The 27,476-nt window shown below is 42.5% G+C and overlaps 1 protein-coding gene across 3 annotated transcripts in view; it reads right to left on the bottom strand.

Annotated features, from left to right (window-relative positions):
• The window catches only part of LOC135205932 (lymphocyte cytosolic protein 2-like), a 408,856-nt gene that overhangs the window by 256,916 nt on the left and 124,464 nt on the right, over positions 1-27,476 (bottom strand). For all 3 annotated transcript variants that reach the window (XM_064237130.1, XM_064237124.1, XM_064237141.1), the window contains one exon: positions 11,978-12,046. In XM_064237130.1, the coding sequence (XP_064093200.1) occupies positions 11,978-12,046 (69 nt within the window). The remainder of the gene's footprint in view (positions 1-11,977; positions 12,047-27,476) is intronic.

The following is a 27,476-nucleotide window of genomic DNA, read 5'->3' as shown; positions in this document are numbered from 1 at the left end:
GTAGCTTCAGAATTTTTATTGACTGTAGGTCATTTAACAAAAAAAACTGTATTTGATGCAGAACCAGTGCCATCTATCAGTGAAAATTTGCATAAAATTAACGATGCTTTATATTTTACAGAACTAGATCTGGAAAAACGGTATTGGCAGATTCCATTGGATCTTGAATCTAGGAAGTATAGTGCATTTGCAACTAAGTGTGGCTTAATGGAATTTAAAGTGATGCCATTTGGTTTGAATACTGCTTGCACTACATTTGTCTGCCTTATGCAAAATGTTCTTGCTGGATTGTCTAACGTTTCCTGTTATTTGATAATATTGTTATTTTGATAATATTCTAAGATTCAGTAATACTTGGGATGAACACTTGAAACATTTAAGGCTTGTAATTGCTGGACCTGATAAATGTAATTTTGGTTTCGAGGAAATAAAGTATCTTGGATATATTTTTGGCAATAATTCATTGCAACCAATTAAATCCAGGGTTGAAGCAATACTTAATATGCCTTTGCCTGAAACTAAAAAGACTACGTTCTTTCATGGGAACAGTTTCTTACTACAACAGGTTTATACCCAATTCCTCTACTCTTTCAGCTCCTATTGACAATTTCTTGAAAATGAAAAGTAAGAATATGTAGTTTAAAATGGTCTGATGAACAAATAAAATGATTTAATGAACATAGAAAATCTTTTCTGGGCTCAGTTCGTGTCGGCCTGTGAAATAATCCTTAAGTTCATTATTTCTAGGTAAATAACCTAATAATTACCAAAGAAAAAATAAATTCAAGAAAATGTCAGTAAAACTGACTCGCTCACTCTATAAAAGAAGTGTCGGTATGGTAACAGGGGCGAGTGAGACCACTACCACGAACCACTTGCCATTTAGACATTCCACCTCAAAATCCCCACCTGAGAGAGCTGATCCCAAAGGGTGATGCGCCCGCTACTACTACTAATACCGACGCCAAGCGGAGTGCAGCGCCTCTAGTGGCCATCCTTTGTTATTAGCTCAGCTACAACACACGTGTTTTTTCTCTCTCGTGTTGTGTTCGCTTTTATTAGGATTTTATCCAAGATGGAACGCGCTGCTATCGCCACGGCTCAGTTAAGTGCCCGAAAGGTTAAGATTTTGTATTTTTGTCTTCCAGGGACCAGTATTTTCCGTTTTTTAGGTTATATACGGTCACCCGGTTGACTCGTGGCGGCCATGAGCCGCTTCGTATTATTAAGATTTCCCAGTCTTCCATACTAGGACGTCTTATCCTTCATGGGCTCTTATTTTGCGTTCATCTTCTCATTTACATTGTATTTTAGAATTTAGGATCCACAGCCCATACCTTTTTACCTGTTATCTCTTTGGTTTTGGTATTTAGGGCTATACTGTTCTTCCCCAGTCCAGCATCCCAGCTTTTGCTCTTCATCAGCTACGGCTGGCTCCGAGTAGTCGACTGGTCTTCGGATCAGTTCGCCTTCTCCTGGGCTCCTGTCTCTCCTACTCGTGTGTTCCTTCTATTCTTTTACAATGTATTTATTTATTTATTTAGTGTTATTTTATCCAGTGTTATTTTAATGTGCTAGGCTAGCTTTAGGCGCCCAGTACCTTGCGTTGGTACAGTTGGGTTCACGTGGTCTCTGCCTAGTGGTTGTGTTGCTACCGCACTCTGGTCCACCCTTGATCACGTACTCCTCTGGGCGTCTTACCCACTCCCTTCCCTCCCTTCCACGTGGTAGGGAGGGGTCTGGCCGGGCCCTCCTCGGTTGTTATGACAACCACTTTAGCCTACTTCCCTCTCTCTCTGAAGGGGGCCCAAGGAGGTCCAGGCCAGCTGGGTGCCTGGGTGACCACTTATAGTCTCGGGTACCAGGGTATCCGATGTGTAGGGGGGTTGGGGTTGGCCACCCCTCCCCCCCCCCGCTCGCCGCGACCAACCCCGGTGTTCCCGTTCGCTCACCCCCCATTCCTCGTTCCTACCATAACGGACGGAGCCCCTGCTCACTAGCTGGGGGCCCCTTCAGTTATCCGGTATTACTGGCTCCGCCAGCCGACGGGGTAGGGATCTACTAGTGGTCTCAAAAGCTTGCCTGCTAATACCTTCTTTCTGCTACCGGAGGAGAGCTTGCTTACTTACCCGGGCACTCCTCTAGTAGTCGGAAGGAAGGCATGTCTTACTCTCTGTTATAGTATATATGCCCCCTTTTATATATTATCACTGTGGTTATCTATCATTATCTGCCTCCGCCGTTCTCCGTCGTGGTTTTTTCCTCCTCTGGGCTTCTCACCACTCCTGGTTGGTCTTCTTCTCTGTTCCCGGCGTACGCCGCGGATCCCAACCAGACCGCCCTACTAACCACACGTATTGCGGTAGAAGATTAGTTTTACTCTAACTTTCATACTCCGGCATGCAACGGAGTTTATGTTAGGCTGTAAGTGCGTAATCCCGATACTCATGTATCCTTCCACTTACAGGCAACCAATTGCCAGGAACCGGGCTGCAATGCAGTCCTCCACGACCCCTGTGGCCACGAGGAGTGCAGGACCTACGCCCCGTGCGCCACTACCCACGGCGAGTTGATTGTCTGGCACCACGAAGCATGCACTATATTTGTATTGACCTCGTGAGTTCAGCTTTTGGATTGGGGTGATTAGGTTTCTGGACAATTTTTTCTTTACAATCAATTTATCTAGTTAGTCTTTAAGTCTTATTTTAAGCTGTAACCCGCCCATTAGGAGGCTTTCATACGGGCCCTCTCTTTCAGGCTGCCGCCGTGAAGGAAGTCGCCTTGGCAACCCTGAAGGCTTGGGTAGGCGGCTTTGGAAAAAACGCCGCCAAGGGACAGCCGTACGTACTGGACAAAAAGTTAGCCGTCCAGATCTTTCCAGGAGGGAAAGCGACGGGGTACGTAGACCCCGCCACGGCAGCCCCACTCATAGCCTCCATTCAGCGGGAGGTGCAGCAGGCGTTTGGAAGTATTTCGACGCAGGAAACGGTGCCGGACGTCGCCACCCTAGATATCAACATTGAGCCAATGGCGGTAGGTGTTGAGGACTTGTTGGTCGAGGTAGGTGCTTCGGGCGCCCAAGGGTAACCTTTGGGCGCACCTGGATCTTCTTCTCCTGTTCCTTCTTCTTCTTCCTTCCAAGGCTTCACGGGATCTGAGATCCCTTCTCCTTCGCCTGCTGCTTCTGTGCCCCCGAAAGTGAAGGGACACAGAGAGCAAAAGACCCTCCAGAAGACAACAACCAAAAAGTCGTAGTCTTCTTCATCACGGAAGTCTTCGGCATCCTACGCCGATGCAGTGAAGGCGAAGTCTGTATCTTCTCATTCTAGAGGGTCAAGAAGCAAGGCTTCTAAGGAGAAGGTCCGAGCTCCGGCCGAGCCAGTACCTTCTCCGGTAACTACCGGATCCGCTCCGGTGACTCCTGTCGGGATGGCAGCACCTAGTGCATTCGATCCCGCCACCTTTTCGGCAGGAGTGTTACAACAGGTAGGAGAGATGGTCGGTTCTCTCGGTACGAGATTTGAGCAAATGTTTGCTCAACTCTCCACCACTTTCAACCAGTCTGGCCAATCGATTCAGGACCTTTCTAATCGTGTTAGAGAACACGATGACCGCTTCGCCGGCCTGAATCAGTCTCCACAGACTAACTTCCCCGTAGGAGGTACTGGTTTGGTCCAGCTACCACCTTATGAATCCCTGCCGGCTTTTTCTATGAACAATCCTTGGAGGGTGGCAGCCTATGCTCCCTTCAAGGATGGAATGATTTCTATTCCAGAGTGTGGAACAAGATGGATTGAGGACTTCGAGTTCTACCCCCCCGGATTGACTCAGCCTTTCATAGGATATGCCAGGCTGACCCAAACAGCGCTCAATAGAGAAGACAAGATCTCTAGAGAGACTGTTTTATACAGCAGGGATCATGCTCAGAGGGAGTGGGTTCACTGCCTGGAGGATTGGGATTGCTCAAATACCAAACTCCAGGCCTTCAAGAGCCCTTTCACCATCTTTGCCACAGAGGAGGAGGCTTCACTCCCCTTTGCGACAAAGATGGTGGAGACGACTCTTCAGGCTGTACTGAAAGATGAACCCATTCCGCAGCTAAGGGAAGCGGAACCAACATCTCCCCTCTTCCCTGCGTTCGGCGAACTGTGGGAGAATCTGCCAGCTACCTTTACAGTGGGAAAACTAAAACCGGACTGTGCTATGGATCAGTTCGGTGAGAAGCTCCCTAGACTGCCTGATAGCCTTATTCAGGCAGAGTTTGATGCTCGGACTAGGCTAGGGAGATCACTTAACTCCCTAATCATTACGGAGATGGCTGCCCTCTTGTACGCCACGGAGCCGTTGTTTAAGATCCTCGCGAAGTCTCAGCTTCAATCGGTACAGGCAGACGGTTTCGACTTTTTCACAGCCACGAGAAATTGTCGCAAGCATGTGTTGCAAGAAGCCACCATTAGACACGAACCTAATAGGCTTCTTGCTTCCAACATGTGGGGTGCGGACCTCTTCCCAGAAGCTGCTGTGAATGAGGTACACCACGAGGCTTCAAGGCTTAACCAAAGCCTAGAGCTAGATGGGGTATCTCATCCAAGAGGAAGCAAGAGAACCCATCCTCTTCTGGTTAAAAGCTGAAAAAGACCAAAAGATACCAGCCATACCAGAAGCAGCAGCAGCAGCAGCACTTTGTCCAGGCCGTTCCAGTTACTCAACCGGGTCAGCCTTCGACATCAAAACAAAACCAACCCATCCACCTGCTGTCCCCTCAAAACCAGCCCTCAACCTCGTACACCGTCTCGCCGGCTCTCAACTCCATGTATGAAAGCCAAGCATACCCTACCTTTAATAGGTTCTCGAGGGGAAGCAGGGCGAGAGGTAACTTTCGTCAGCGAGGTTCGGGAAGAGCTGCAAGTAGAGGCAAGCACTTCAGAGGAGGGCGCGGAGGTCAACCCGCACAGCAGCAGTGAGGCTCCCCAGGTAGGAGGGAGGCTGTTCCTCTTCCATCACAGGTGGGGGTTCAGCAAATGGGCACAGAGCATCGTGTCCAAGGGATTAGGGTGGAGTTGGATCAAAGATCCCCCACCAAACAAATCATTGTTCCAAGTACCATCAAAGGAGTTGACAGATTATGTGGAGGAGCTCCTTCAGAAAGGAGCTTTGGCGAGAGTCAAGCATCTAAAATTTCAAGGGCGCTTGTTCAGCCCATAGCGAGACACTTCCACCCATACCTAGGTTTCAAACTAGGAGATCAGACATTCTCTTTCAAAGTGATGCCCTTCGGACTGAATGTAGCCCCCAGAGTATTCACGAAAATAGCAGTAGTAGTAGTTCAACAACTGAGATCGCAAGGGATAATGGTAGTAGCGTACCTCGACGACTGGTTGATCTGGGCACCAACCGTCGAGGAATGCCTCAAAGCCACAAAGAAAGTAGTTCAGTTCCTGGAACATCTAGGGTTCCAGATAAACAAAACGAAATCCAGATTCTCTCCGGAGACTCGTTTCCAATGGCTAGGCATCCAATGGGATTTATCCTCCCACAATCTGTCAATTCCGGTGATCAAAAGGAAAGAAATAGCCAAATCAGTGAGGCAATTTCTCAAGAACAAACAAGCTTCAAGGAGAAACCAGGAAAGAATCCTAGGTTCCCTTCAGTTTGCCTCAGTGACAGACGTCCTTTTGAAAGCAAGACTGAAAGATATAAATCGAGTTTGGCGCTCAAGAGCAAATGCCAAATCTCGAGACAAGTTGTCAGTGATTCCACAAATCCTTCGCAACCAGCTCCGTCCATGGACAAAAGTGAAAAATCTTGCCAAGACAGTTCCCCTTCAATATCCTCCTCCGGCGTTAACGATTCACACAGACGCCTCCCTGTCCGGTTGGGGAGGATACTCTCAATTCAAGCAAGTTCAGGAGACTTGGTCCGCTCAGTTCCGCCAGCTCCACACAAATGTGCTGGAAGCAATGGCAGTTTTTCTTACCCTAAAGAAGCTCCTTCCCCCAAAGAAGTCTCATCTAAGGCTAGTTTTGGACAGTGCAGTAGTAGTACACTGCATCAACAGGGGAGGGTCCAAATCCAAACACGTAAATCATGTCATGATAGCCATTTTCGCTCTAGCAAACAAGCACAAATGGCACCTATCTGCCACCCACTTGGCAGGGGTAAGGAATGTTATAGCGGATGCATTGTCCCGGTCAGTCCCTCTGGAATCAGAATGGTCTCTAGACATCAAGTCGTTCCAGTGGATATGCCAGAGAGTGCCAGGTCTCCAAGTAGATCTATTCGCGTCACAAGCGAACCACAAGCTTCCTTGCTATGTGGCCCCCAACCTGGACCCTCTGGCTTATGCCACGGACGCCTTGTCGATAGATTGGAATCATTGGAAAAGAATCTATATCTTTCCCCCAGTGAATCTTCTTTTGAAAGTTCTGAGCAAGCTGAGGACTTTCAAAGGTCAAGTAGCCCTGATTGATCCAGACTGGCCAAAGAGCAACTGGTACCCCCTGCTTCTAGAGTTGGGTCTCCGACCTCAATGGATTCCCAACCCCAAGCTATCGCAACCAGTACAAATGAGGACTGTGTTCGCTTCCTCATGAATTCTCCAGACCCTAACTTTATGGACTTCATGAAGTTTGCAGCTAAAAAAGATGCTAACATTGATCCCCAAAACATCCTTTTTCTAGAATCAGATAAGAGGGAATCAACTATTAAACAATATGACTCTGCCGTCAAAAAGTTGGCATCTTTCTTGAAGGAAACGGACACTACAACCATGACTATTAACTTAGCCATATACTTTTTCAGGTCTCTGTTTGAAAAAGGCTTAGCAGCTAGCACGATTACCACTAATAAATCAGCTTTGAAGAAAATCTTTCAGTTGGGTTTTCAAATAGACTTAACAGAATCCTACTTTATGTCTATTCCCAAAGCCTGTGCTAGACTTAGACCTTCTGAAAGGCCTACTTCAGTTTCATGGTTTTTAAATGACATCCTCAAACTAGCCTCGGATACTGACAACTCGTCTTGCACATTTATAATGCTACTTAGGAAGACGTTATTTTTATTGAGTCTGGCCTCAGGGGCCAGAATTTCAGAACTGTCGGCTCTATCCAGAGATACGGGTCATGTAGAATTTCTCCCCTCAGGAGAAGTCCTGCTTTCTCCGGATCGCAGTTTTTTAGCTAAAAATGAGGATCCTCTTGCAAGGTGGGCTCCTTGGAAAGTCATTCCTCTTCCACAAGATCCCTCCCTTTGTCCAGTATTGACCTTAAGAGCCTTTCTATCTCAGACATCCTCTAGATCCTCAGGCCCTCTTTTTATGAGGGAAAAAGGTGGCACCTTATCAGTTAAAGGAATCAGGCAGCAGATCCTTTACTTCATTGAACAAGCCAACCCTGAATCATTTCCAAAAGCACATGATATCAGGGCAGTAGCTACTTCAATTAATTATTTCCAACATATGAATTTTGAGGATCTTAAGAAATATACTGGATGGAAATCACCGACAGTCTTCAAACGTCATTACCTGAAGTCCTTGGAATCATTAAAATTTTCAGCAGTAGCAGCGGGAAACATAGTTTCCCCTGATTCTGCACAGTAGTTGTAGTATAAAGATCCAGGTCTCCTTTCTACCTACCTTGTCCAACATGCCTCACCCTACGGCTATGCTCTACGTGGTCCTCTAGCCTTAGCCGCTAGGTTCATTTTGGTGGACTGCCCCTTATTTTTTCGCTAGGGGCACCCACATATTGTACAAATAAATGTGCTTCAGTGTTTCTACCCTTATTTTTATGCTAGGGTAGAACACAATGGATTTGTATATTTTGTAAATACTTGATTAATTTTAGTGAATCTCTTTAAATGATTGTTTTTTGGTTACCATTGTACTAAACTGTGCTTCACATTGTTTAATTTAAGCTAGTTTTAAGTAACCTTATATTATTATCATGTAACTGATTCTTTGATTCACTTATATTATATCCTAATCTTATTTTAATTTTTGTTTCATTTTGACCCTTCATTGTCATCTTGCCTGTTTCTCTGGTACTATTTCACAGGCCGACACGAACTGAGCCCAGAAAAGGGATTTTGACGAAGGAAAAATCTATTTCTGGGTGATTGGTTCGTGTCGCCCTGTGAAACCCACCCTGTTTTTTTCATTCCCACCCTGCAGGCCTGGACATCTTTGCAAAGGATGGCCACTAGAGGCACTGCACTCCGCTTGGCGTCCGTATTAGTAGTAGTAGCGGGCGCATCACCCTTTGAGATCAGCTCTCTCAGGTGGGGATTTTGAGGTGGAATGTCTAAATGGCAAGTGGTTCGTGGTAGTGGTCTCACTCGTCCCTGTTACCATATCGACACTTCTTTTATAGAGTGAGCGAGTCAGTTTTACTGACATTTTCTTGATTTTATTTTTTCTCTGGTAATTATTAGGTTATTTACCTTGAAATAATGAACTTAAGGATTATTTCACAGGGCGACACGAAACAATCACCCAGAAATAGATTTTTCTTTCGTCAAAATCCCTTTTTTGAAAGATCCTACTTTAATGATACCAGATACAAATAAACAGTTTTATTTAAGAACTCATGCTTGCCATGTTGGCTTAGGAGCAGTTGTCTTACAGGAACATGATGGAATATTGAAACCTGTTTGCTATGCTGGCAAGAAATGAAATACTGCTAAGCTAAAATACCCTATGTACAACTTGTGTAAGTCTCCCTGCCTGTCTCTGAATTTCTCCATTGGCTGTCTCAGACAGAACATACCATTTGTTGTCCAACTCTTTTCATAAATCTCAGCTGTTCTCTCCTGCTTTATACTTACTATCTTATTCTGGCATCTATCATTCTTTCTAATATCTTCAAAGTGTGGGACATCAGTTCAATACCACTACAATTGTCACTCTTAAACGTTCCCCCCCGCCCCGCCCCCATCCCTACTCCTTGATGAGGTTGGGGGCTTAGGGTTCCACTACTGGGAGAAGATGCTCCCAGAGAAGTATGCTCTGTACACAGTGTTGGAAAGACTAGGATTTGAGGTGAGAGTTGGATTATGCCAGGGATCAGCCCTTAGCCATTTATTTTCAACTTCATGATGGATATCATGATGAGAGACGTACGGAAGACAGTGCCATGGAGCATATTATATGCAGATGACATTGTGCTGTGTGCAGAGAGGAGGGAGATTCTGGAGAGGTGGAAAGTAGCACTGGAGGATAGAAGAATGAGAAGATATGCAAATATAAAAAATATATGTGTACCACCATTGAGTGGGATGGCAGGGAGAGTTTTAGGTTGGATGTAGAAAAAATAAAGAGAATACACAAGTTCAAAGACGTGGGGTCAATAGTAGAGGCCGGTGGGAGGATGGATGAGGAAGTAAGACATCAGATACAGGACAAGAGTGTGCCATTAAGACTAAAGGGAAACTTCCATAAAGACCAACTATGCTATATGGTACAGAAACAACAAGTATGACACACAGGGGAAAAGAAAGTGGATATAGCAGATGTATGTCTGGCATAACGAGGGAGGATGAGACTTGGAATAGGTATATCAGAGGGTCAACAAAGGTGGCTGAAATATCAAAGATAGTGGAGGGGGGGATTGAGATGGTACACACACCTACTGAGAAGGGAGGAAGACCATATTGGAATGCAAGCTATTGAGAGGAAAGTGCAGGGTAGAAGAAGACGACAAAGATCAAGAAAGAGATGGAGAGACTGTGTAACAGAGGACTTGAGTGAGAAGGTCTTGACGAAGCAGAAGTGCACTACATTAGAAGATGGAAGCAGCTCATCCAAAACGGTGACCCCATATAGAAATAGGACTAAGCTGAGAAAAAGAAGATTTTTTGTGATTGTCTTAAGGGTATCAATTGCAGTTTTCATAAACTGATGGCTAACCAATAATTTTTATTTGTTTATCATAATTTCTACCAACATGCAGGAGACAAATACATGGGAGTCCTTATAGATTCTTGTTTGAAATCCATTTACATTCAACTTGAATATTGTAAGGATTGAAAATTTAGATTAAAGTACTTAGGTAATGGTGATATAATGGTTTCCTATTATTCCTTTACTTTTTATCATGTGGATGAACAGTTTTTTGTTCTGTATTGGTACTTTTAACTGAACTATTAAGAACTATTTTTAAATAATGTATTAACTGCTTTATTTTATGATTTACTATTCACACATACATATCAACAATCTTCCCTATTTAGATTGGAGACCTCATATTTTTACTTTGGGCGTAATTCACATAAGCATTCTGATTTAGGACTTTCAATGTTTATTCTTTGTAACATTCTGTGGTTAATGAAATTGGTAACCAAATTATTTGTGAACTGCTCATCCATGCTGGTAAATGCACCTAGATTATATATGACAGCATTTACAGAATACACATTCAAGACCATGGGGTTCAATCAATGGCTTTTGTCTTTGATGGATGCTAAGCGCTCACTTTCTTCAGGAATTTGAAAAACTGTGTGATTGATAAAGTTTGCATTTAAATTCAATCTATTATATTAACTTCATTTTCTTCACTGCTTGGCATGGTCCTCGTAGGAAGTTTGTTCTTTAGATTAGGATTTGCTCGTTCCACGTTGGACGAGTCGGTAACGTGCTCAACTACAGATCTCAAGGTAAGGGTTCAATTCACTGCTCGGCCAACAAGAAATCAGAGGAATTTATTTCTGGTGATATAAATTCATTTCTCGATGTGGTTCGGATCCCACAATAAGCTGTAGGTCCCATTGCTAAGTAAGCAATCAATTCCTAGCCACGTAAAAATATCTAATCCTTCGGGCCAGCCCTAGGAGAGCTGTAAATCAGCTCAGTGGTCTGGTAAAACTAAGATATACTTAACTTACTACAATGTACGCTCTCAGCACAGTTTTCTATGGCTGTGATCCTGGTTCTTTACGTCAAATTTATGTTTAGTTGATTCTTTTCCCCTCATACTTGAATCTTGCTGGGATGGTGTGAAATCGTTGGCTTTTTTAACGTTTTGTAAAAACTTCTGATTACAGATACTATCATTACTGGATAATATAAGTTGATCATCCCAAGAAAGTGAAACCTGTATTAAAATTACACAGCTTTTTGTATTTCATAGCTCTGCTGGCTCATTTCCCCTTTTTCAATAATCTATTTTTCATTACCGCATGTTTATACTTGACACACTTGAGCAAAATTAATATAAACAGTAAATAAGACGATAAACAACAGACTATCAAATAATGAGAATTAGTTCTGGCGCCACTTCACAAATGAAAACTTCACACTTCCCATACTGCTATTAAATATTTCCTGAAGATTCATTCTGCTGATAGAAAGCAAAACACAAGGAATAACTAAAATTAAGATCAACGAATAGAATAGTGCAAACGCCTCAAAACAATGCCCATTAAACATTACTACACAGTCAAATGTGAACCTTGCCTAAGATGTCAAAAATCTTGTCTTGTGGCAGTAAACCCTACAGATGGTTAGGTCGATTCATGGCAAGCAAACAAATTTCTTGTAATGTACCCTACGACATCACTCAAGTTTATTTAAAAAATGTTATAAATAAAAAAACTACTAATAGCACACTATACATATATAAGCAGAATATAACAATGTCATTAAAGAGGAAGGAGGAAAAGATCTCTCAAGTTACAGTGACCAGAATGACCTTCGTAAGTGAAACTTGGGTAACTTGATCAGCTAAAAAGGAAAGGTCTACCAACTACTAATCAGTTCAAATTGGAATACCTGAAAAATTCAAATAATAAAAACACTCAAATTATCATTATCTTTATTAACCTGTTAAATAGCAAAGGTTTCCATATAAATTTGACAAATGTGTCGCAGATATCTCAACGAAATTAGGCAGCCACTGAAAAAGTTATGCCAGCAAAGTCTTCATGTTTGACCTGGTTTACAATCAGTTGATTTTTATAAGACAAAAAAGGAGAAAATACTAACCTTGACTGTTGCCTCCCAACTGAAGACAAATACTGAGTTTCTATCTGTCTGGTAAGTTTCAAAATTTTCCTGGAAATAAACATACAATTTTAACTAACGTCTACGATACTAACAGATAATATAAGAAGAGGGTATTTCAAAAGAAGCTAATAGATTAAAATTACATTCCAATGAAAAAGTTTGTCGTGTAAAGGTATTATTTTTAAGATCCAATTTATTGTTACTTTTATAATCATTATTGTAATGGCACACAGATTAACCATTATCTTACATAGCTTAACTAGTAGGTGCAGGTGTTCAGTTAAATCAATTTATGGGTCAACCAGATAACAACAGACAGAATAAGCAAGAATTATTTTCGTCATCCAAATGTATGCGTGTATGTATGTATGTATGTATATAAAACTATCTATATATATATATATATATATATATATATATATATATATATATATATATATATATATATATATATATATATATATATATATATATATATATATATATATATATATAGATAGATAGATAGATAGATAGATAGATAGATAGATATATATACTATATATATATAATATATATAATATATATATATATATATATATATATATATATAATATATATATATATATATATATATATATAGTTATAGTTGTAGGATCAAAGAAATTATTAGCAGAATGCATTAGCTATAGGGATGCACACGAGGCACAATAATAAAAGGGGAATAACGAGTGAGAAGCGATAATGGATTTTGGGCTCAATAATGGAGAAGGGGTTCGTTCTTACAGATAAACGACTCGCCTTTTCTTGGTTTCTTGGAGCTGGGTTGTGGAGGGTAGTGCTGTCTTCCTTAATCATGAAGGCTTTCATGCATTGAATTATATGCCTCGGGAAATTAGCTCGTAAATCTCTGAAACGCCGCTGGATCTGTAGCTTACAAAGCTGTTCAGCTAAGTCAGAGACAAAATTCCTGCGCTTTTGGTTTCCAGTATAGACATTAGAATTTTTTTCCATGAAACATACAGCAGCATTATATCCTGCAACATCAATCATCCAGTAAAAAATAACCAAAGGCCATCTATTGGTGATTCTTTTACATGCATAGTTCTTGACTATGATGTCTAAGGTATCAACCCCACCTTTTGTTGCATTATATTCCAAAATTATGAAAGGTTCATCTTCTTGTATCTTATTGTCATAATGCATTTTGCTCAGTAAAATTACTGCCTTATTGATCTTCGGGACATAGTTGCATATCATAAGATGGTGATCTTTGCTGAAGCCAAACTTTGTTGATTGCACTTTGCGATACCGCGATGCTTGAAATGATAGGGGTATTTGCCGTTTATTTTTCCTAAGTGTTCCCAATAGAGTAATATTCTTGTTCAGAGTTTTAGAGCAAGGCTAAAATCTGTAAAGAAGTTGTCACATGTAACATTTCTTCCTGAATTAGCAGAGTGCTCTAAGCTTAGAAAAACACAGTTTTTAGAATTGCACCAAAACAAAATAGAGAAGAATTAAGGACACGGAAGACCAGTGGGGTCCCTACGGACGCCAGAGGTATATTTTTAGCTGTCATTCCCTTGAAATTGATTATCCTAAGCTATTAACACTTGTGAATATTCATAAACCACTAATGATAAAATTAATCACATATGGGTATTTTTTTTAGTAGATAGTGAAAGAGAGATGTCATAACAAAGACTCACTGGGGGTCTCAGGGACCCTACCAGTCCACGAAAGGTTAAAATTCCCCCACCTATTATCCCAAAATGTTAGAATATCGTCTACATATCTCATCCACAGCATGTTTTGGGGTTTTATTGCATTTATTACTGTAGTTTCAAAGTATTCCATGTACAGATTGGCTAAAACAGGACTTAAAGGACTACCCATACTACACCCGAATTTTTGCTTGTAGAATGATTCCCCGAATGAAAATACATTATTAGATGCACATAATTCAACTAACTTTATTATTTTGTCAAGCGCCAATGGGAAATGATCTGAATAGGGAGATAATTTTTCCCTCAAAAACTGAAGAACGTTCCCACAGAATTTTTTCGGAAAGTAAGATTAATTGGCCAAGACAGTGGCATTTCAAAGACAGTCTTGATATAACGTGTGTAACAAATTCAGTGTGGTTACTGTAATTTCTCAGGGAGTTTGGTATTCATGGTGATTGATTGCGCATACGAGAGGGTCGTAGTGGGTTTTGTAGAAATCTGTGGTCGCATGTGTGATTAGATATACACGCTAATGCAGTGAATAGATGGCCTCAGTATGTTTAGAGTATCTCGTGCAATTCATTTAATAAAGACGTAAGTGTGCAATATTTCTTTTTATTTTTTTCATTATGTTAAGAAACTTCTCACTTGTGTAATTCCTTTTTTTTATTTTGCAGGATTAAAGGAATAGTTTAGAGGTTTGCTTTAAATTGTCACGCATAGTTTTTTTTTTCAGGGGAGCAGGATATATTAAAGTTTTTTTTTATTATGAGGTATTCATTGGAGCTGCATTTATAGGGGATTAATCCAACAAAGGGAATATACAGCACCGACATGTTTAATTCTTTAATATGAGTGGGTGTTAGTGCATGCAAAGAGTGATGGTCGGTGCAATCTAGCAGCTTGAGGTCTGAGGTTTGGGCGAGATCAGAAGAAATACTCGGGTAGCAACGAGACAGAAAGTCTTTTTGTCTCTCGTGTTCATGGCCTATATTGCAATCATATGGAGAGGTAACCTTGACCGTGAAAGCAGAGAGGGTGTTTTTTCCTGTAGAATGCAGGGAATATTCACTTTTGGAATATTTTCGTGTGGGGATTGGTAATTTTTTTTTCTTTTTTTTTTTCGTGATTTGTGAGGGAAACTTGGGAATATTGTTGGTATTCTAATGATATTGAGGTCAGATCGAATCCTGAATACTAAGGTTTTCTCTAAAAGACAAAATGGCGGAAGGAGGCAACAAGGATCACACTTTGTCACATAAACTCACTAATATTGCAGCAGGGGTTTGCCCTTTTCAGGGTGTGGATGATGGCATTCATTCTCAGCCAGTTCAGATTTTCATTGAAGGTGTTAATAACTTTTTGAATGCCAATGGAATAAAAAATAATGTAGAGGCATTTAGGTAGGCAAAGGCCTTAGTAGATTTCAATAAAGAGGACTTAGCACATCGCTGCTGCAGTTTTCAATATACAAAATGATAGTCATGGTCCGAACTACAAGCATTTCTGAGGACAGCCTATGGAACAAAGGAAAACGGGGATATGTTCTGAGACCTAAGGGTTTTTTACAAGATTTAGGAAAGGTCAGAACACTATGACTGAGGATAGCTCTCAGCTCTTTGATGCAGCAGGGGAATTGATACAGAAATTGGAAAATTCCATGTGGGTAAACGATAATATCTCCCTTGGCAACTTCACAGATTGTTGCATTTTCCCGACTTCTACACAACGTCCCAGATAGCTTTAATGAAAAGATTGAACATACTTCAGATGAGGAACTGATCTATTCTCGGGTTCAGATATACATGTCCAAATGTCCCTCTATTAATAATACATTTTTTAATGAGACCGGTCCAAGGAACTTAACACAAAGGGATTTAAGTTTCCCTTTCCCCCCAATTGTGAGCAAAAGTGAAATATTAGAAGGGATCTTTGAATCAAGGACAACAGTTGCATTGTTTCAATTGTAATAAGCAAGGGCAAACCAAGAAACTATGCAGAGTTCTAATACAAGAACTTCCCAAGCAGGTTACTCAAAAGGGGCCAAGAGCTCAGCGCAATTTTTGGAAATCTGAGTAACAAAAATGGTACAGATAACTTGTACGTGCCACTGTGGTCTCGTGGGGGACGCCATAGAGCCAAGGGCGATAGTACAAGGAACAGTGGGGGATGCAAAGATCCCAATTTTTATTGATATGGGAGCTTCAGTTAACTTAATGGACTATGGTCTATACCAGTCAATGTTCTCTCAATACTCTGAAACCCTCAACAGAGACACATTTTTTGTACAGGCCCATAGATTAAATACCTAAGGTTTTATAGGAGTGCAGTTCACACTGGGTGATCGAATGTTAATAGAACCATTTTTGGTGATAAAAGGGGTTGCGTTGGGCGACAGACTTTTGTTGAGCCATCCCGCATGCAGAAGCAGGATATCGGTCCATACAGGCGTTAGTGGCATAACGGTTGGGATACCGGGTGTTTCCATTCCATGGATACAGAGAGAGATGAAGCGAAGAATTTTCATTTGAAATTACAGTTATATTATTATTATTATTTGAAAATATTAATAAACACACATCAACCATCAAAATTCTCTCATCTCAGTAAGAGAGAGGAGTTATCCTTACATACATGAAAGGGAAAGGTTATTTTCATCTCTTTAAAATACTACCACATACGAATTTTGTAATCACAGTTATATTATTATTTTTATTATATTATTATTATTATTATTATTATTATTATTATTATTATTATTATTATTATTAACTGAAAATATCAATAAACATATTACTTAATAGTACCATAAAAATTCTTTCATCTCAGTAAAAAAAAAAAAAGAGAGAGAGAGAGAGGGTGTGTGTGTGGATATCTCTCTGTTCTCACAGAAATGTTAATTTATGTACATACACTTCTAACGCTTCCAGAGAAACAGAGGGAGAAAGTTACCACTATGACACATCTTTTGTGACAAAAGAAAGAGAGAGGGAGTTATTCTTATTTAGAAGTGAAATGGATAGATTATTGTATTTCTTTAGAATACTATCACATATGAATTTTGTAATTACAGTTATATTTCTGGGCTCAGCTCGTGTCGCTGCGCGAAATATCCTTTAATCTATTATTTCTAGGGTAAATGTACTAACACATACCAGAGAATAAATAAATAAAGAAAAAGGTCAGTACAACTGACTCGCTCACCCTCCAAGAGGGTGTCGGTATGAACACTATGGCGAGTGAGACCACTACCACGAGCCGCTTGCCAATAGAAATCTCCCACTACAAAATCCCCACAAGAGGGGAGCCGACCCACAGAGTGGGCAGCAACTACTACTACTCCATCCCATTGCTGCCGACTGCTGCGCCTCTGGTGGACATCCTTTTCAGTTAGCGCACACTGTATACACGTGCCCTTTTTTGCTCTGTGTTTTTGTGCCCTTATTTTTGGATTTACTCATCATGGAGCGTGCAGCCATCGCAGCAGCTAAGTTAAGTACTCAATGTTTATTGCTATTTGGTTTTTTCCGTCCTTGAGTCAGTATTTGCCGTTTTTTAGGTATAAATATGAACTCTAGGTCGGAAGCATGGCAGCATGGTTCTGCCTCGTGGCGGGTTTCGTTCTTGTCTTACATACCCAGAACCTTCCCTTACTTTAGTACGCTCTATTTTTAGGCATCCTATTTGTTTTAGGGTACAGTCTACGCGGTTTATGTCATGCATGCATGTCTTTTTACCTTACGTAGGCTTCTTCTATCCAGACCCTAGCCACGGCTCTTAGTATCGGCCCCGCTAGCTTTGAGTGGTAGACTTTCTTTCGGGTTAGTCGTACACTCCTGGATTTTTTCTCCTACTATTTTGTTTTCTTTCTTTCAATGTTTTATTTAATGTATTATGTTTTTGTTAGTGTAGGCGTCTGGCTTCATCTAGCCTAGGTTATGGCCCATAGGGCCCATGCGCTACCGCTCTTCAGTTCGGTTGCTTCCTTATAGCTTCTCTCTGATCAGCCGGTTGTGTATTCTAGGCCTTATCGTTTCATTGTTTTGTTGTTACTGCCCCGCGGTCAATACGTGATCACGGAGGAGCAGCCAGACGCCTGTCCAGTCATATTCTTCCCCTCCTCCCGCTCTTCCATAGGGGGGCCGGGGGGAGGTTGGTCTGCCCACGCTCGCTCCGCATAACCCGAGCCTGCCTCCCTCTCCCCCCAGGCGGAGGGAGTAGAGGGACGGGACAGACCCAGACTGGACTCGACCTCTCCAGCTTCTCGGTCCGGCCGGATGGCTAGGGGGGGGGGACTGGCCTTTCCTCCCTCCGTCGCTTCTCCGTCGCTCCGTTGCTAGCGCGAGTCTGTGTGCCCTCTCGCCCTTTCCCACCTTACTGGGGCTCCTTTTCTACCGGAGCTCCGGCATCCAAGTGGAAAGGTGCTAGTTCACCCCGCAGGGTGGACTGAGGCATACAGTTGGTCTCTACTAACCCCTCCGTCGCGCTGAGGTCGCGACACGCTCCGCCGACGCACTTGGACTTAGTCCGGTACGTTCGATTTTTATAGGTTTAAGAATTAGTTATGTTAAACTAAGTAAGTTTATCTTAAGCTACCTTAAACCATCCCCCCTCCCTTGTCTGCCTCACCGGATCTCTCCGGGGTTATAGCCTATTCAGGCGGTAAGGGAGGGGTTATGCCCAAACTTTTTCCGAGCTCCGGCATGCAGCGGAGTTCTTCTGTCCTTTAGCCTGTAAGTGATAGCCTTTAAGATGCTCATGTGTCTTCTCACTTACAGACCACCAACTGTGAGCATCCGGGATGCACCGCCACGCTTCAAGACCCCTGTGGACATGAAGTTTGCCGGTCCCATGCTCCATGCGCGACTCCGCACGGGGACCTCCAGGTCTGGTATCACGAGACATGCACCATCTGTTTAGATCTGGTGAGCCAGCTCTTAGACGGGGTAAGTATTTCCAACTCCGTTAGCCAGTCCCTACTTCGTTATAGTTCTTAAGTTTTAAAAAATTCTAATTTTTCTTAAACTTAAGATGAAAATACAGGGGATTTCGCATCCCCTATAATTTTAAGTTAAGCTTTTAATTTAGTTTTAGTTTTAAGTTTAATCTTAAAAACTAATAAATACCCTCTCTTCCAGGCTCCGGCTGTGAAGGACACCGCACTGGCAACCCTGCGGGCCTGGGTCGGCGGTTTTGGGAAGAACGCCGCCAAGGGTATGCCCTACATTCTCGAGAAGAGGTTGGCGGTCCTGATCTTCCCCGGAGGCAAGTCAACGGGCTACATCGACCCAGCAGAGGCGGCCCCGACTATTGCGTTCATCCAACAACAGCTCGCTGCCTCGTTGACGGATCCAGGCCAGGACATCTCCTCGGAAGTCGCGACGTTAGATCTAAACATTGAACCCATGGTAGGTGTAGACGACCTGTTGGTCGAGGTGAGTACGTTGGACGCCCAAGGGATGCCCTTGGGTGCCACTGGATCTTCTACCCCTGCAACCTCTCCATCCTTCCAAGGCTTTACAGGTACAGAACTTTATACTTCTCCTGATGCTTCCGTTAGACCTAAGGTCAAAGGACAAGCAGTAAAAACCTTGACTAAGACGTCGTCGTCGTCTAAAAAGACGGCGTCGGCGTCATCATCATCTCGTAAGTCTCCGGCTAAAAACCCCGGAGCAGAGAGGTCTAAAGCTTCCGGGTCCGGCTCCAAATCCTCTAGGAGTAGATCCTCCAGGGAGAGATCACACACTCCAGCGGAGTCAACCGTTCCAGTACCTTTGGTTCCAGTTCAGAGCCACCCGTCCACCTCCGCAGCAGCTCCGGCTTTGGATTCCAACGCTGGCCTGTTGCAACAAGTGGGCGATCTGGTGGGGTCTCTAAAAACCAGTATGGAACAGATGTTCTCCCGGTTGTCTGATAGGATCAACTCCCAGGACAACATTATCGCCGGACTGAGCCAAGCTCCGCTAGCTTCTCCCCCACCCTTCAGCACAGGGGGAGCGCAATTGCCTCCGTATGACTCTCTACCTCCGTTCAGTATGAACAATCCTTGGAGGGTAGCGTCATACGCCCCCTTCCAGGACGGGCTTATTTCTATCCCGGAATGTGGAACTCGGAGGATTGAAGACTTCGAGTTCTACCCGGAAGACCTTCAGCCTCCGTTCATCGGCTACGCCAGGCTCACCGCCTCTGCCAGTGACTCGAGACGATAAGGTACCTAAAGAAAACAGTCCTCTATTCACGAGACCAGGCTCAAAGAGAATGGCTCAGGTGTTTAGAGGACATGGACTGTTCGAACACGAGAATACAGCCGTTTAAGAGTCCTTTCACAATCTTTACAATGGAAGAGAGTACCCCGCTCCCTTTCTTGACAAAGATTGCTACGGTTACCATTCCAGCAGCCCAGAAGGGGGATTCGTTGCCTCAGCTGAAAGAAGCGGACCCTACGTCCCCTTTACTTCCCTCAGCCGGTGAGTTGTGGGAAGATCTGCCCAACACTTTTTCTTGCGGGCAACTCCAAACCAGACTGTGCTATGGAGCAGTTTGGTGAGAAGCTGCCTAGACTTCCAGATAGCCTCATTCAGGCAGAATTTGATGCCAAGTCTAGGTTGGCCAGGTCTATCAATACCATGGCCATGACCGAGGTGGCTACCATTTCCTATGGTTCTGAGCCACTTTTTAAGCTGATCACCAAGTCACTGACTCAAACGGTGCAGTCTGATATGTTCGAGTTCGCCACGGCTAGAACAAACTGTAGGAAACATGTCCTCCAAGAAGCAACGATTCGGCATGAACCGAATAAGTTGCTTGCATCGAACATCTGGGGAGCAGACCTCTTCCCAGATGCGATGGTGAAGGAGGTCCAGGCAGAGGCTACAAGGCTTAACCAAAGCCTTAAAGATCGTTGGGGTCTTACGGCCAAGAGACGCCAAGATCAAGTTGCCAGAGGTAAGGCTCAGAAGAAACCCAGACGTTTCCAGCCTTACCAAAAGAAACAGCCACACTTTACCCAGCCTGTTCCAGCTGTCCCGTTGGTGCAAGCAGCCCAACCTTCTACCTCCAAGGCTCAATCGCAGCCTATCTATGTCATTTCCCCCCAGCCTTCAATCAAGTCTTCGAGGGCCAGGCTTCCCAGAAGTATGACCGCTCGGGTAAGGGAGGCAGAGGTAAGCGATCCTTTCGTCAGAGAGGATCGGGAGGGTCCTTTAATAGAGGAAAACATTTCAGGGGAGGCCGCGGAGGCTACCAACACCAATGAGGACTTTCAGGTAGGAGGGAGGCTGTTTCACTTCCGCCACCGGTGGAATTTCAGCAAGTGGGCGCAAAGCATTGTGTCAAAAGGCCTGGGTTGGAGCTGGGTAGCGAACCCGCCCCCATCCAGACCTTTCCGCCAACTTCCATCCAAAGAATTGACGGAGTATGCGGAGGACCTCCTTCAGAAAGGAGCTATAGCGAGAGTCAACAGATTAAAGTTTCAAGGGCGCTTGTTCAGCGTTCCAAAGAAAGGCTCACAAAAAAGAAGGGTAATCTTAGACTTGTCCCGCTTAAACTTAGCCATTCGCTGCGACAAGTTCAAGATGCTTACTTCCCCGTGGGGCCGTCACCACCTCTATCGATCTTACAGACGCTTATTATCATATCCCTATTGCAAGGCACTTCCGTCCGTATCTGGGCTTCAAGATAGGAGATCAGGCATTCTCCTTCAAGGTAGTTCCTTTCGGGCTCAACGTAGCACCCAGGGTGTTCACGAAGTTGGCGGAAGTGGTAGTTCAACAACTAAGATCGCAAGGGGTTATGGTAGTAGCGTATCTCGACGATTGGTTAATCTGGGCTCCAACAGTCGAGGAATGCCACAAAGCAACACTGAAAGTGATTCAGTTCCTGGAATATCTAGGCTTCAAGATAAACAGGACCAAGTCAAGACTCACTCCAGAGTCAAACTTTCAGTGGCTGGGCATTCAATGGAATCTATCCTCCCATACTCTGTCGATTCCATCAGCCAAGAGGAAAGAAATAGCGAAGTCAATAAAGCAATTTCTGAGTCACAAACTTGCGTCAAGAAGAACCCAGGAAAGGATCCTGGGTTCACTCCAGTTTGCATCAGTGACAAACATCTTGATGAAAGCCAAACTGAAAGACCTAACCAGAATCTGGCGCTCACGAGCAAATGTCAGGTCCAGGGACAAATTATCCTCAGTCCCTCAGATTCTACGGAATCGACTACGCCCGTGGGCAAAAGTCAAGAACTTATCGATATCAGTGCCCCTTCAGTTTCCTCCTCCGGGGATTACCATCCACACAGACGCTTCGTTAAGCGGTTGGGGAGGATATTCTCAGTTCAAGAAAGTTCAGGGAACTTGGTCACCTCAGTTCCGTCAGTTCCACATAAACGTACTGGAAGCAATGGCAGTGTTCTTGACTCTAAAAAGGTTACGTCCGCCGAAGTACTCCCACATAAAGCTAGTCTTAGACAGCGCAGTGGTAGTCCATTGTATAAACAGGGGAGGCTCCAAAGCACGCCATCTAAATCATGTCATGGTAGCCATCTTCTCCCTGGCGGACAAGTTCAGTTGGCACCTCTCCTCCACCCATATAGCTGGAGTGAGAAACGTCATAGCAGATGCTCTATCCCGATCAGTACCTCTAGAGTCGGAATGGTCACTGGACAGCAGTTCGTTCCAATGGATTCTTCAGAGAGTTCCAGGCTTACAAGTGGATCTCTTCGCATCCCAAGCGAACCACAAACTCCCATGTTATGTGGCCCCCAACCTGGACCCTCTGGCCTATGCCACGGACGCCCTGGCCCTAGACTGGAACAACTGGGAGAAGATTTATGTCTTCCCTCCAGTGAATCTTCTCATGAAGGTACTGAACAAACTCAGGACATTCAAGGGTCAAGTGGCTCTAGTAGCCCCAGACTGGCCGAAGAGCAATTGGTACCCTCTAATTCTGGAACTGGGTCTTCGCCCTCTTCGAATTCCCAGTCCCAGGCTCTCCCAGTCAGTGCAAACGAAGACTGTGTTCGCTTCCTCAGGAATTCTCAAAACCCTAACTTTATGGATTTCATGAAGTTTGCAGCGAAAAGAGATGCGAATATTGACCCTCAAAATATTCTCTTCTTGGAATCTGATAAAAGGGATTCAACTTTGAGACAGTATGATGCTGCTGTCAAAAAGTTAGCAACCTTCCTGAGAGAATCAGATATTAGAATCATGACAATCAATTCAGCTATATCCTTTTTCAGATCTTTATTTGAAAAAGGCTTAGCAGCTAGCACCATTACGACAAACAAGTCAGCCTTGAAAAAGATTTTTCAATTTGGTTTCAACATAGACTTGACAGACTCCTACTTCTCGTCTATTCCCAAGGCTTGTGCTAGACTTAGACCTTCTGTAAGGCCTACGTCAGTATCATGGTTCTTAAATGATGTTCTAAAGCTGGCTTCAGAAACTGATAATGATACATGTTCATTTATAATGCTCTTAAGAAAAACTCTATTTTTATTAAGCTTGGCCTCAGGAGCTAGAATTTCAGAACTGTCGGCATTATCCAGAGATCCGGATCATATTCAATTTCTTCCCACAGGGGAAGTGCTACTTTCTCCGGAACGTAGTTTTATAGCAAAGAATGAAGATCCTTTGATGAGGTGGGAACCATGGAAGGTTGTACCCCTTCCACAAGATATATCTCTCTGCCCAGTATCGACCTTACGAGCCTTTCTGTCCAGGACCTCCTCATCCTCATCGGGTCCTCTCTTTAAGAGAGAAAAAGGTGGTACTTTATCTATTAAAGGCATCAGGCAGCAGATCCTGTACTTTATTAAGCAAGCCAATCCTGACTTTCCCAAAAGCACATGATGTCAGGGCAGTAGCCACCTCAATTAACTATTTCCAACATATGAATTTCGATGAGTTGAAAAAATATACTGGATGGAAATCGCCGACAGTATTTAAGCGTCATTACTTAAAGTCCTTGGAAGCTCTGAAATTTTCAGCAGTTGCGGCGGGTAACATAGTTTCCCCCGACTCTGCTTAATCTTTAGTAGAAGATCCAGTCCTCCTTTCTACCTGTCTCACCCAACAGTTCGTCTATGCCTGTCATGTTCATCTACGTTTACCTTGGGTCTTAGCTGCTCTTATGATGATATGGTGGGTGTCCCTTATTTTTTTGCTAGGGGCACTCACAATCGATTGTATGTATTGATCTCTTTGATGTGATCCCCTTATTTTTATGCTAGGGGATACATCTTATTTACAATGGTTACGGGTTTTGTATATTAAGTCATATACATTCCCTTCATATATTATTATTATTGAAGTTTGTTCTGTTCAAGTTATTGTTATAATTGCTTTTGAGTTCTTTGTACATATCTATACACAGATACTGCCTTTAACATATATTCCATGTAAGCCCTGTATATATGTAAAAATTAAGTTAATTTTAAGAAATATTATTAGCATTAAGTCTAATTTAAGTAATATTTCTAATTTTGTATCATTGTGTATATGTATATTTATTAGCAATTATATTTCTTCTTTTTATGTTATCTTTTATTTGAGACCCCTTTTTGTTTAGTTGAATTTTCTTTACAATCTTGTGCTATTTCTCTGGTACGATTTCGCGCAGCGACACGAGCTGAGCCCCAGAAAAGGGATTTTGACGTAAGGAAAAATCTATTCTGGGCGATTGGCTCGTGTCGCCAGCGAAATCCCGCCCTACCCATCCCATCGCTCAAGATTGTCTGCTAACTTCAGGATGGCCACCAGAGGCGCAGCAGTCGGCAGCATGGGATGGAGTAGTAGTAGTTGCTGCCCACTCTGTGGGTCGGCTCCCCTCTTGTGGGGATTTTGTAGTGGGAGATTTCTATTGGCAAGCGGCTCGTGGTAGTGGTCTCACTCGCCATAGTGTTCATACCGACACCCTCTTGGAGGTGAGCGAGTCAGTTGTACTGACCTTTTTCTTTATTTATTTATTCTCTGGTATGTGTTAGTACATTTACCCTAGAAATAATAGATTAAAGGATATTTCGCTGGCGACACGAGCCAATCGCCCAGAAATAGATTTTTCCTTACGTCAAAATCCCTTTATTATTATTATTATTTGAGAGTGTTAATAAGCATATAGTACATGAAATATGAAAATTCTCTCATCTCGTAATAGAGAGAGAGAGATAGAAATTATATGAACACTTAGTGGCAACAACACAACAGCTCCTCCCCATCCTGTCACATTACTTGATATATTTGACAGCTTTAGTACCTGGAGTTAGAGAGAGACGTCTGGGGTTTCTTTCATTCTTACATTATTTTTTAAATTTATAAACTAATATCTTACTAATTCACAGTAGCATTTTCTTTAATGAATAGATATTGCTTTTTACATTAATATTAATATTTGAAAATAGTAAATAATTTATTTATTATACAAAAAACATGAATCTCTGTAAGAGAGAAAAAATTATTGTTTTGTTATGTGATATCATTTAATCTTATTAAACTTACTAATACAGTATTAACTGATATTAATATTTGAAAGTTAGTGAATCATTTTTGTGTCATAAAAATGTATTTAGTCATGAAAATAACATCAAAATAAACTAATTAGTGATTATTTTAGTTGGAAAACCCCATGAATAGGTGAATTTCCCACAAATAATGGGTAAATATGGTCCACAGAGAAATCTCTGAATCTGTGAGTCCACGAATCCGGAGAACACAAATAATGGAGGCCACTGTATCCCCAAATTCCGCCAAAACATTTGCTTCAAGCTTCTCCGTATATGCTCCTTGTAGTATGCATCTGGTCAGTGATCCCTAAAGATTTTCTTCCTCATTTGCATTTCCACCTCTGGAAACCCAATTTTCCCCTCTACAATAGCCACTGAACCACTATCCCCACTCCGATCCCAAAGGTCTACCACATAAGTATTCTTCCAATACTTCCTAACTGTATCATTACTATTCAGCAATTCCACCCATATGACACCTGTATTTGATACCTTGTTTACCGACACCATGCTAATAACACCTTTTTAATTTTTTGCTACCCTCAATTATACACACCTCTTTGGGCATTGACACTTCCCTCAACCTGACTTTCACCTTAGTCATTGTACCTGGATTTAAAATAACATCCTCCCCTAACAGGCCTTTATATCTATAATCCCCATGGCCATTATACATAGGACCTTCCTGTGACTGGTTATTCACCATAAGTTCCACATCTACATGAATATCACCCATGTTTATAAAAGTATTCCCAATACAATCAACCATAACCCCCATGACGGTATCAGTATCACCATTGTTGTCAATATCACCATTATTAACAATTTCACCGTTATTATCATCAATATCATCCATGTTAACCTCAGTATCCTTATTTACCTCAGTTCCATGTGGAATGGAAACACCCGGTATCCCAACCGTTATGTCACTAACGCCTGTATGGACCGATATCCTGCTTCTGCATGCGGGATGGCTCAACAAAAGTCGGTTGCCCAACACAACCACTTTTATCACCAAAAATGTTTCTATTAACATTCAATCACCCAGTGTGAACTGCACTCTTATAAAACCTAAGGTATTTAATCTATGGGCCTGTACATCACACACTGTCTCTGTTGAGGGTTTCAGAGTATAAAGTTAAATGAAGCTCCCATATCAATAAAAATTGGGATCTTTGCATCCCCCACTGTTCCTTGTACTATCGCCCTTGGCTCTATGGCGTCCCCCACGAGACCACAGTGGCACGTACAAGTTATCTGTACCATTTTTGTTACTCAGATTTCCAAAAATTGCGCTGAGCTCTTGGCCCCTTTTGAGTAACCTGCTTGGGAAGTTCTTATATTAGAACTCTGCATAGTTTCTTGGTTTGCCCTTGCTTATTACAATTGAAACAATGCAACTGTTGTCCTTGATTCAAAGATCCCTTCTAATATTCCACTTTTGCTCACAATTGGAGGGAAAGGGAAACTTAAATCCCTTTGTGTTAAGTTCCTTGGACCGGTCTGATTAAAAAATGTATTATTAATAGAGGGACATTTGGACATGTGTATCTGAACCCGAGAATAGATCAGTTCCTCATCTGAAGTATGTTCAATCTTTTCATTAAAGCTATCTGGGACGTTGTGTAGAAGTCGGGAAAATGCAACAATCTGTGAAGTTGCCAAGGGAGATATTATCGTTTACCCACATGGAATTTTCCAATTTCTGTATCAATTCCCCTGCTGCATCAAAGAGCTGAGAGCTATCCTCAGTCATAGTGTTCTGACCTTTCCTAAATCTTGTAAAAAACCCTTAGGTCTCAGAACATATCCCCGTTTTCCTTTGTTCCATAGGCTGTCCTCAGAAATGCTTGTAGTTCGGACCATGACTATCATTTTGTATATTGAAAACTGCAGCAGCGATGTGCTAAGTCCCCTTTATTGAAATCTAGTAAGGCCTTTGCCTACCTAAATGCCTCTACATTATTTTCTATTCCAATGGCATTCAAAAAGTTATTAACACCTTCAATGAAAATCTGAACTGGCTGAGAATGAATGCCATCATCCACACCCTGAAAAGGGCAAACCCCTGCTGCAATATTAGTGAGTTTATGCAACAAAGTGTGATCCTTGTTGCCTCCTTCCGCCATTTTGTCTTTTAGAGAAAACCTTAGTATTCAGGATTCGATCTGACCTCTATATCATTAGAATACCAACAATATTCCCAAGTTTCCCTCACAAATCACGAAAAAAAAGAACAAAAATTACCAATCCCCACACGAAAATATTC

Source organism: Macrobrachium nipponense, chromosome 11 (genome assembly GCF_015104395.2).
Source record: "Macrobrachium nipponense isolate FS-2020 chromosome 11, ASM1510439v2, whole genome shotgun sequence".
NCBI lineage: Eukaryota > Metazoa > Arthropoda > Malacostraca > Decapoda > Palaemonidae > Macrobrachium > Macrobrachium nipponense.
This window is presented reverse-complemented; position numbering and strand designations above follow the sequence as displayed.